General features: G+C 41.8%; 1 protein-coding gene across 3 annotated transcripts; it reads left to right on the plus strand.

The window, feature by feature from the left end:
• The first annotated feature begins 1,399 nt into the window (after positions 1-1,399).
• On the plus strand, positions 1,400-9,016 carry LOC133138895 (Golgi integral membrane protein 4-like). Of its 3 annotated transcripts, none has more exons than XM_061258027.1 (12): positions 1,400-1,846; positions 2,463-2,808; positions 3,776-3,850; positions 3,962-4,011; positions 4,120-4,173; positions 4,746-4,896; positions 5,092-5,174; positions 5,468-5,596; positions 6,678-6,829; positions 6,946-7,127; positions 7,580-7,635; positions 8,055-9,016. In XM_061258027.1, the coding sequence occupies exons 2-12, from the start codon at positions 2,622-2,624 to the stop codon at positions 8,139-8,141; spliced, it is 1,206 nt and encodes a 401-aa protein (XP_061114011.1). In that variant the 5' UTR covers positions 1,400-1,846; positions 2,463-2,621; the 3' UTR covers positions 8,142-9,016. The 3 variants fall into 3 exon arrangements, with proteins under 3 accessions (XP_061114011.1, XP_061114012.1, XP_061114013.1); XM_061258028.1 differs by having other exon boundaries at positions 5,474-5,596; XM_061258029.1 differs by lacking the exon at positions 5,468-5,596.
• The last annotated feature ends 1,130 nt before the right edge of the window (positions 9,017-10,146 follow it).

Here is a 10,146-nt window from a genome sequence, read left to right on the forward strand (position 1 = left end):
CATTGTGAAACCTGTTTTATTTTTAATTGACCATTTTCTATTTGAAAAATGTAAGACTTTGGCTCATTGTTAAAGCACACTACACTAAAGCCAATGACAATAACGATTATTTTTTAGTTTACAGTATTTTTGTGCATATTTATCAAGGGTGCCAATAATTCTGGAGCCCACTACATATGAATGGTGTAATTCATAGCTTAAGGTTGCAATTAACATTTTGACAGTCAAACCCTCTCCCAGAAAAATTGGCAGGATAAATGTAAACATGACATGTTTATGTTGGCAGAATTGGAATCTAAATAACTTAAATCCAAAAAAAAGAGTGAAAAGCCTTAAATTACTTTGTACTTCAAAGGCTCAAAATAGATATATGCAGTTAATGTAATCTGAAAATGATCAATGAACCAGAAACACTTGATTGAAGTAAGGTGATAGTACGATATTCAATCCATTTTGTCTTGATCTCATTCATGTTTCTTGGTTCTACAACCAATTCATGTTTCTTGGTTCTACGACAAGGGAGTTATTTTGAATAAATATTCTTCTAAACCATAATCCACTGCAAATAATTGATTACTAATTTCCTTCTTATCATTCCTCCAATTTCCTCCTGATCATTCTCTCCAGTCAACTTGTGCAGGCGGGTTGAGGGTAAAAGAGGACACCCGGGTTGCCAGGTCTGATTAAAAGGCACTTTGACAGTGAAAAACCGCAAATTCCATGCCACCCACCACCCATTTTCACATTCGTCACTTCATTTCTATATAGTATTCTGAAAGTATAATTTACAACTCTTGTATTATCTTACGCTACAGCTATAGCCTACATTTAACATGGTGTATTGAAATAGTTTCTGTGGAGGAAAGCCACACCTCACTGAAAATATACAGATTGTATGTCAATGCATATTGTACATTCATATTTTGAATTAAGACGTTTGGTCTCCACATTTTAAAATAAAGATTTCACATATCCAGTGTGTGAGTATGATTTCCACGTACATTTTTACCTGCATAATATAAATATTATTTTAATATTTATATTAAGTTAAATTACATTAGAAAACCGCATTTTCACTCATTCAGTAATACAATATCAAATAAAATGCAACAGATTCAAGTTTTGCGATAACTGAATTTGTTTTCTTGACTTGGGTTGTTAATTGACTGAATGTAGTCTAAATTGAGATGACCAGCAAGTAAAAGTGCGTGCAGAGTAAATCATATGTTGCCATATGAAAACATGTTGTAATGTAATGTAATGTAATGTAATGTTGCATTGTCAATAGGCAATTATAACTGATCAAAAGTTCACAACTGAATTCTTGTGAATAAATCGGGGAGTTACTTTCAATCTGGCAACCTCAGAGGCAGTTAGGACTCCCCTCCACATTTTGACATCAACACAACAAGACGTCGAACTACGCACGAATACGGCGCAATGGGTGTTTTGCTTTTCTACTCAGACTCGCGCACACACTTACGTGTCCGGAGGGACTTGTGTTGATCCTTCTGTTTTGCTTTGTTTGCAAATGCACTTGGATATAAGAGTGATCATACATAGAAGAGCATGTGTGGAAATAATAAAACGGCAAGGGAATAGCTAGCTAGTTAACTCAGGCTAGCTAGCTTCCTACTTTCAGAACGCGTAAAAGACAATTGAAAAACACTTTTTCCCCCCACAACAGATCCCAGGAGAACTTGGAAGAAGAAAAGGAAGCCGGTTCAGTCGGAAACGCGGAGGTGGGAAATAAATCGGAATAAAAGAAGGAAACAACCAAGAAAGGAGAAAAACAGATTCTTACACGTCTACATATCGGGATCTTTGGCCCGGTTCCCGCTATACGGTATGATATGTAACCAGTATTTCCACCTGACTGGCATAACAATGTTTAACGCATTCCAGACTCGCGTATCTATCCCCTGCAGACATAATATTGGCGGTATCGGGTAAAGTAACTTCATAAGTTGTAAGCACCTGTAGCCAGTAGGCTAATGGTGATGCTGTAACACATTTAGTTACATTAGATTACCTACGTATATTTTCGCTTATCAGTGTTGCAATGACAGACGTAGACGGTGTCATCAGTACTATATGATAACTTGTAAACGGAATAGTGGCATCTCGCCTTGCAGATGCGGGAGCTACTTTCGTATTTTTTCTGTGCATTTTAGCGCCCACGCCTTACTGCTCCGGTCAAAAACGGCACTAAGTTATCTTCCTTTGAATGGGAAATGAAATGACTTTCCCCCTGCTGGCTGCAATATAGCCTAGAATCGCAAGAGAGTAAGTTGGCGCTGAATATTTTTAGAAAAACCTCTTGCATAATAAAACATTGGGAATGTTTCCCCAAGTGAACGAGTTGTCCATTTTCTCTATGAACTTTCCAGTTAATACACTGGGCCGAAAACTTAATATTTATAATAATGTTATTGTCCCTTCCTCCCTCCCACCTTCCGCAGTGAGTCAGTGCCATCATCATGTTTGACTCAATGTAATCGGGACACCTGCCTGCACCCAAGCCCAGGTCATCACCCTAAACACCCCATGCCCCCACCCTCAAGACTGTGCCTGCCTCTCCCTGTCTGTGCCTCACGCCCCCCCCGCTCCCCTGTGCCACCATGCTGGGACTGTGCTGGCGCAGGCAGAAGTGCAACGGCGCGACGGCGCTGTTCGTGCTGGCGGTCTGCGCGGCCTGTGCGGTTGTGCTCCTGCTGCTGTCCCGACTGCGCGACAGCACCGCCGAGCTGCACACGCACGCGCAGCACTGCAGAGAGCAGCAGGAGGCCCTGTCTGCACAGCTGCAGGGTGAGTCCGAACAATTCAAATCAATTCATCTTTCATATAGCGCTTTTAGATTTTTTTGTTTTTCGTTTAAGACAACTGTCACACCACTGGTGTGGCATGGTGGTGCCGTGGATAGCGCTGTTGCCTCACAGCAAGAAGGTCCTGGGTTCAAATCCTGGCCGGGCCCTTTCTGCGTAGAGTTTGCATGTTCTCTCTGTGCCTGTGTGGGTTTCCTCCAGGTACTCTGGTTTCCTCCCACAAACGGAAGGCATGCAGTTTAGGCTACTTGGGGGGGCATTCACAGGGCATTGCTACCGAACAGCATGTGTGCTGAGTCATCCTACCCTGTATAAATAATGGTAAATGAATAAACAAACACGTTTTACAGAGAGAAGAAGGAAAATTGGGGAAACCCCCCCCCCAAAAGCAAGTGTAAAATAAGACTTGAATGGATGGTAACAAATGTAATGAGGCATCTGTTCGAGTAAATAACCAAATGAGCAGGTGTACTAAAACTAGGTGGTATTAAACTAGGTGGTAGTAGGAAGACAAATTAAGCAATGAGGCACAAAGGTATGCAGTCGCAGGTGTAGCCTCAGGTAACAGTGGAGCAGGGGAGCAGGCAGGAATTCTGGGCCCCCTGAAAGAATAATGCATTTGCCCATTAGTGGGGGTGTAGCAATTTGCAAATAATTTGTGCCCTCACCCCCCTGTCTCAGCAGACCTTGGGTCCCCGGGATTATTAGCACCTTTCTCCCCAATTAAAATAGTGCTGCATGTGAGACGGGTGTGGAAAAACACAGCTGACAAGTGAGACACCATAGTAACTGTATACAGTTGAAAGAAATCTTTTAAAATCTGTGATAGCCAGGCAATGCATTTTACGCCGTGAAATTATTCCAATTGAGGAGTATGTGTATGCAAATATAAAAGTATATATTTATGTATTTGCAGATACAAATTAATTTTGTATTTGTCCTTCCCTCAGTGGTGTATGAACACCGGTCCCGTCTAGAGAGGACCTTACAGAAAGAGAGAGTGGAGCACAAGAAGACCAAGGAAGGTCAGAGGTGCCATTTGCTCTACCCCTCTCGTCATTTTTCTAACACCTGTGTCTCTCACCCCTGTAGTGCACCTCACCTTTGCTTGTGTTTACCTTTCAAATCCGCTGTAGATTTCTTGTTATACAAACTGGAGGCACAAGAATCCTTGAACAAGGAAAAGGTGAATAATTACTCAAATTTAACACTGCAACCAGTGAAAATGGCAATAGTGTGTTATGCCTGGCTGTGCAGTTTGAATATGTGAATATGTTTCTCTGTGTCTGAGCAGCAAGATGCCATGAACCGATACAGTGCTCTGAGCTCCCAAAATAATATCCTCAAGGTAAGCATGTATGAATTGTTGTGAATTGTGTTGAAGGTAATTTGTCAAGAACAAGGATCATCAAATCTGGTTCTCAGGTCAAATCTAACCATGGTTTTTCACCATGTTTTCGCACCTGACTCCCAGGTAAAAGGAGTGTGGAAAACCAGCAGTTTTCAGCCCTTGAGAACTGTGATTTGATTATCCCTGGTCTAGTATTTGTCTATTTATAGTTGGATGTCTACAGAGAGCGGAAAACACTGCGCGCATCCAGCAGCTCTTAGTTTCTGTTAGCCTGGGGCCTGTATCATGAAGCAGGATAATCGAGTTAGCTGAATAACTGCACTGCGTAAAACCCAGAACAGCTCTTTTTATTTCTGTCAATGATTTGGGAGGGTTTTGGGTTATAACCATCTGGCTAACCCAGTAATCCTGTTTCATGATATTTACCTGTTCACATTCTGTTCTGCAATAATACATGTTTTGCAGAAAAACATGAAAAAAAATGTACCTTTGCTTGCCAGTGCTCTGTGTGCACAGTATATGTATCCATGCTGCTGACATGTTGGCTGCATGCCTGCGTGTCTCTGCAGAACCAGCTGGGAGAGATGCGCACTCAGCTCCTGTCCCAGCAGACCACCAACGGGGAGCAGCAGCTCGTCCAACGCAAAGCCTTGGAGGAGTGCAAACAGATGGGCGTGCTCCGGCACACCGAGGACCAGGACCGCATCGCATCCCTGCAGGGTCTGCCAGCTGACTGTCCGTGCCTGTAGCCCTAGAGCATAGACACACCGCATATCCCTTTAATTACAGACAGGCAGAGACGTCCGGATTCTCATGCCGTTTGTACAGCGTAATGCTGTCGTTATTGGCTCGTCTGAGTGTCTGTGTGTAAAGGAGTTCGGTATGATGCGTCATACCCTTCCCTCTGTTCCACAGACACCGTGATGAAGTTACGGGAGGAGAGTAAGCTCTTGAGGAAGGCCCACCAGGACATCCACAGCCAGCTGCTGAGTGCCCAGGTGGGGAAGTGGCAGGTGTCTTTGTGCTCACCACATTCAGATTCACACTGAACAAACACACACACACACACACACACACACAGAGTGCGAATGGCTCTCCCTTGTGGAGAATCTTCAGCATGCGTGAGTGAGAGACAAACTGACTGAGTGACTGACAGGTAGACAAGACGGGTCCACTGGGTGCTTCGCATCTAGAATATCACCGTCCCTGTGTGTGTTCCTGTGCTGGTGTGTGAGCTGGGCCACGTGGGGACCGCTGCCGTCCACTGCAGTGTGCTCTGTCGTGCCCTCAGGCGCAGAAGGGGGAATCCCAGCACACCAGACAGTCCCTGCAGAAGGAGCCTGTTCTGAACAGACTGTCAATCATCCAGCCACAGATCGCCATGGGGAAGCACGCGGGTCCTCAGCTCCCAGACCTTAAGGTTGCCACCGGACTCATATGGACCCAGTGATTGGTTGATTGACTAATGTTCTGAAAAAAAATACCCACCGTTTTTTAGCAGGAAATGGGCCTGTTAAGGGTCTGCTATATGTGTTATTAGCCTTGGTGTTTAAAGGATTTGATTAACTATTCTCCTTGTTCAGAGCAGCCTTGCTCCTTGAAAATCATTTAACGTCCTCAAATTTATTTTCAGTTTTTCCTTGAGATTTTGTGATCCTCTTCAAGATAAATTATGCCCTTAGAAGGTCATACGGGATCAGAGTCGACATTCTACTTACAGTGATTGGGCTTTGAATAAAGCGTGTACTTTACTGATTGTCTCAAACACTCGTGATATTCCCTTCAGTAAGATTTATATGGGTACTTGAATTTTGGGGAATTGGACCTTGAAAAGACCCGATAAGTCCTTGAGGTAATGACAGTGTGGTAACTGTGCTTGTTATAAGAGCTAGAATTTACCAAGACGGACTAAAGAACAGCTTGATCCAGAGCATCTGGAAATATTCTTGAGTTTCTTCTCTTAGATGCTAGAGATGATGCTCTAGAGACTATTTAGCTCTTGGTGCTAGATACTATTTCGCTTTTAGGCAAACAAAGCAAAGTAGGTATACTTACTACTGGTAGAAAAAGGCGAGCATTGCTGGGCTGAATGTCCTGTTCTCGCCATTGTGTTATCTTATGTTAGATCAAAGGGGTTGGCTTGATATTTGTACACTACAATACATTATAGAAACACATCCAGATTAAATTGGATCACCAGGTTCTGATGCTGGTGTTGGTTAATTCCCACAGTCTCCCACAGACTCCCCAGATGGGTATTCCCCTTGGTCTATAGTTGGCCCTGTCTGTTTTATAGGTTTTTACTTAATTTTTAATATCCTTTTTATTATGATTTCTTTTTCCAGGTCAAGAAATTGGCAGTATTGCTGTGACTGTTACATGTTTAATTGTTAAATAGGATTCACAGTTTTTGATATAATGAATTTGATATGCAAACCCAATATGCTCCAACCCTGTCCAAGTCCAGTGGAATTATCTAATTCTAATTGCTCTTTGCACAGGTCACAATTCTTCCTCTTCTCAGCCAATCCAAACAGAAGACACAGCTAGAGATTGGGCTGGTTGGTACACGCTCAACCAATCAGAAGGACTTTTTGGTGAATAACATGGATAAGTGGCCAGGTGAAGAAGGACAGGAGCATCAGTTAGACAGGTATATTTTATGGAGTTTAGATCATTATTCTCCATTTTCTGGTGTTCATTTATGGCATGCCTGTTACTTCATTAATTAGTGATACTCTTTGCTCTCTGTGCTTTCATTTGGAATAGCCTGAACAGGAAAAACAATTACAACCAGAGACCGGACAAGAATTTCCTCTTGACTAATGAGAAGCCTTCATCCAACAACTGGCGGGGTGTGATGGCCAATGAGATCAAGAGCACGGTGCCGGAAGAGATTAATGAGGACAAAGATTTTGTCGAAAGGCTGGATAATGGAGACCTGGAAATTGGTGAGGCTCCTAGACTGTTAAAGACCCTCCCATTGCAAGTGGCTAGACCTAGGTTTGAATGGCAATCCCCATACAGAGAAACCTTTTCAAAATTAGACATCTATTTCTCCAAATTATGTGTTTCGTATATCAGGTGATTTTGTGTTGTTGTATAGTCTTTAAAAAATATTTTAAATCTGCTGATACATTTAAAATATATGTTTTATAGTCAACTGATATGCAAAGCACATTGTTTGGAGAAAGAGGTTGTGCAATTGTTTGCTCATGAGAAAATAAGTTTTCCTCTATGGGAATTCACATTATTTCGAACCACTTCCTCAGTCCAGTCCCGTTGCTGTGGTCGGCAGGACTTTAACACTGAATATGATGAGCGTGTTTTCAGCACAGAACCTTAATGCCGCCCTGTTTTTTTCCCTCTTCCTGCTCTGTGTACCTCCTCTGCCCGTTCCCAGACTCCCAGGGGGAAGAGATGGCTCAAGGTCAGGGCGCCATTGCCCAGGAACCAATGGTGGGTCTTGAAAAGACACCTGTGGCTTTTTGATCGGGTCTCCGTGTACATTCTCTCCCGTTTACAATGTGCAAAATGTCCAATTCACATTTCACACCCGTCACAAGCATAAAAGTAAAACTGTTCCCCTGCAGAGAAAGATACCAAAGTGTATTTCCTCTTTTTATGGTTCTTGTTTTTATGGTATTTCGGAAGGATGGTGTTTATCGCCACCTGTTACAATTAGTCTGCTGTACTTCCCAAACCTACTTTTAAGGTCACCTTTATGCATTTAGTTGCTGCCACATGCTCACTGAATGAATATTTGCATCAACATGCAGGTGTACAGGTCTACCTAATAAATGGCTCACTGAGCGTATATGTAAAACAAAAGCAAACATGACTTCAGAATTCTGACCTCTTAACCTCCCTCTGTCCAGGAGGATGGGAGAATAGGAGAGACAGAAGATCAGCTTGAAGAGGAAGAGGAAGAAGAGGAGGAAGGAGGAAACGAGGAAGAATATTAACGCCCGGAGCTGCCTTTTGCCCTTTAAACAAACCGCCCATTCTTTCTCCATTACATTCATCATACCACTTTACCTCACTTCCCTGCCATTGGCCCTTACCTTTCTCACGCTCTGTGTCCTGCCCCTACATACTCCTGCTCACTGCCTGCGCCTCTCCACTTAAAGCCTTTGCTCAGAGAATAATGGCGACTCGCGGTGTTGCAGTGTCTCACCGTAGATGAAGACAGGCATGAAGTATCCAGCAGGCAGGGGTAATGCGCAGGCCAGGACCAGCAGCCACAGCTGGGAAGGTGACGAGTGAAGTGGACAGTCACAGTTTACAGTTAACCGTCACCACTTACTGAGTATATTTCAGGAAAAAAAAAGATGTTGCCTTATATTCCATTTTCCCTCACAGGGAACAGTTTATAAAGCTGGCTATTACACTTCATAGGACTTGACTCAAGCTTGTTTGCATCGGATGAAACCGGTTCATCGATGTGTATGCAAGTTATGTTGCAGCTATTAATACTTTGACTGTTATATACAGATACATTTGATTTGAACACAATTCTCCTTTTTTTCTCTCAGAATTATAATCCAAGCCATGGCTAGTTGATGCGTTGTGTTCTTTTGATACTTTGCGCAACTGTTTTCCTTCATAAAGGAGCGTGTCTGTTTTAATGGTTAGCTTTTTCATGTGCTGAAGATTTCAGTGCAGAGGAACTTTCCATTAGATTTCCTACGTATAGTGTGAACAAGCAAGTCTGTGTGTACAAAGCAACTCAAAACACCAATAATGTAAGGTATAGTATTATGGTTTTCTATATGTACCAATTTGTTTAAATACTTTTGTCTACCATTTCAATAAAAGCAAGTTTGTAATATCAACCAAACCATGGCACCACTACGTCTGTTACCCTTCTTGCAAATCTTTCACCACATGCACCAAATGCTCACAGGAATATATTTCTAGCTTTAGAGGCTGTTCCTGCCGGATAAAAGCTAAAGCATAATGACATTCTTAAAATAGAATCTTTTCCTAGTGTAAGTATAACCAATGAGCAATATGATGGCATATTAAATGCAATAAAAATCTGCATGGCAGCATTTATACAATATTTTTATTATAATTGTATGTTGATGAAAAATTTGCAAGTGTTCCTAACACACTGGAAACATGGCATTTACATGAGCTGGTGCAAATATAGATTTAATTAATTCCAAATAAGTTTAGTTATTGGTCTCACATATGTGGCTTCAAGTCATCTTGTAGTCTACATGTTTTACTCCATTACTGAGGTAAAGGTTTATTGAATTTTGTATCCATTATTTTGGTTTTTAAATGGTTCACATGTCTTACATCAGATGTCTTAATGATTAGATAGAAATTATTTGAAAATGGTTTGCTCTTGGGACTGGGATGAATTGTCTCAATTTAGGAAATTAAATGAATTCTATGAATTCAAAAAAAGATTTTTCAGAATATGAATTCAATTTCAAGACATTTGTTGAATTTAAACTTCACTGATCCCGACTGTGGCTAAATCTATCTTGTGTAGCCCTTTCAAAACTTTAGAAACAGCATTTGCTGTAGACCAGGACATGTTTTAACAAGTTTTACTACTGAAAAGCAAAGGTATTGAAGGTATATAAAGAGCTAGCCATTAAAGGGAGCATAATTATCTTTTCATTTTCTACTTATCAATAGCGATGTGTGCTCTAGTATTGCGCAAACATGTCTTCACTGTAGTTTTTAACTGCACTGAAACTGAATACTGAAAAACCCCCAGAATTTCAACAAGGTCCATAAGTTCAAGTCTTTTGAAATTCAGATTACAGCATTCAGTTTTTAAAGCCTGCCAAGTTTGACACATAGTCGCTCTGTCTGAAGTGTGTTTGTGTGACTCAGGGAGTGGTGGGCGCATAGCTACTGGGCTATTGGAACACTGTGTGTGTGTGTGTGTGTCTGTGGCCACACCAACTTCTGTTCTTTCTCTCTCACTACCTTATTTCTTTCTTCTTC

This window comes from Conger conger, chromosome 10 (assembly GCF_963514075.1).
Source record: "Conger conger chromosome 10, fConCon1.1, whole genome shotgun sequence".
Classification (NCBI taxonomy): domain Eukaryota; kingdom Metazoa; phylum Chordata; class Actinopteri; order Anguilliformes; family Congridae; genus Conger; species Conger conger.

Excerpts from the sequence above, each read along its gene's own strand:
- LOC133138895 (XM_061258027.1), top strand. The coding sequence starts at position 2,622 with ATGCTGGGACTGTGCTGGCGCAGGCAGAAGTGCAACGGCGCGACGGCG. Across the intron at positions 5,597-6,677 it reads CTCAGCTCCCAGACCTTAAG|GTCACAATTCTTCCTCTTCT; the intron begins GTTGCCACCGGA and ends CTCTTTGCACAG. Across the intron at positions 7,128-7,579 it reads TAATGGAGACCTGGAAATTG|ACTCCCAGGGGGAAGAGATG; the intron begins GTGAGGCTCCTA and ends GCCCGTTCCCAG.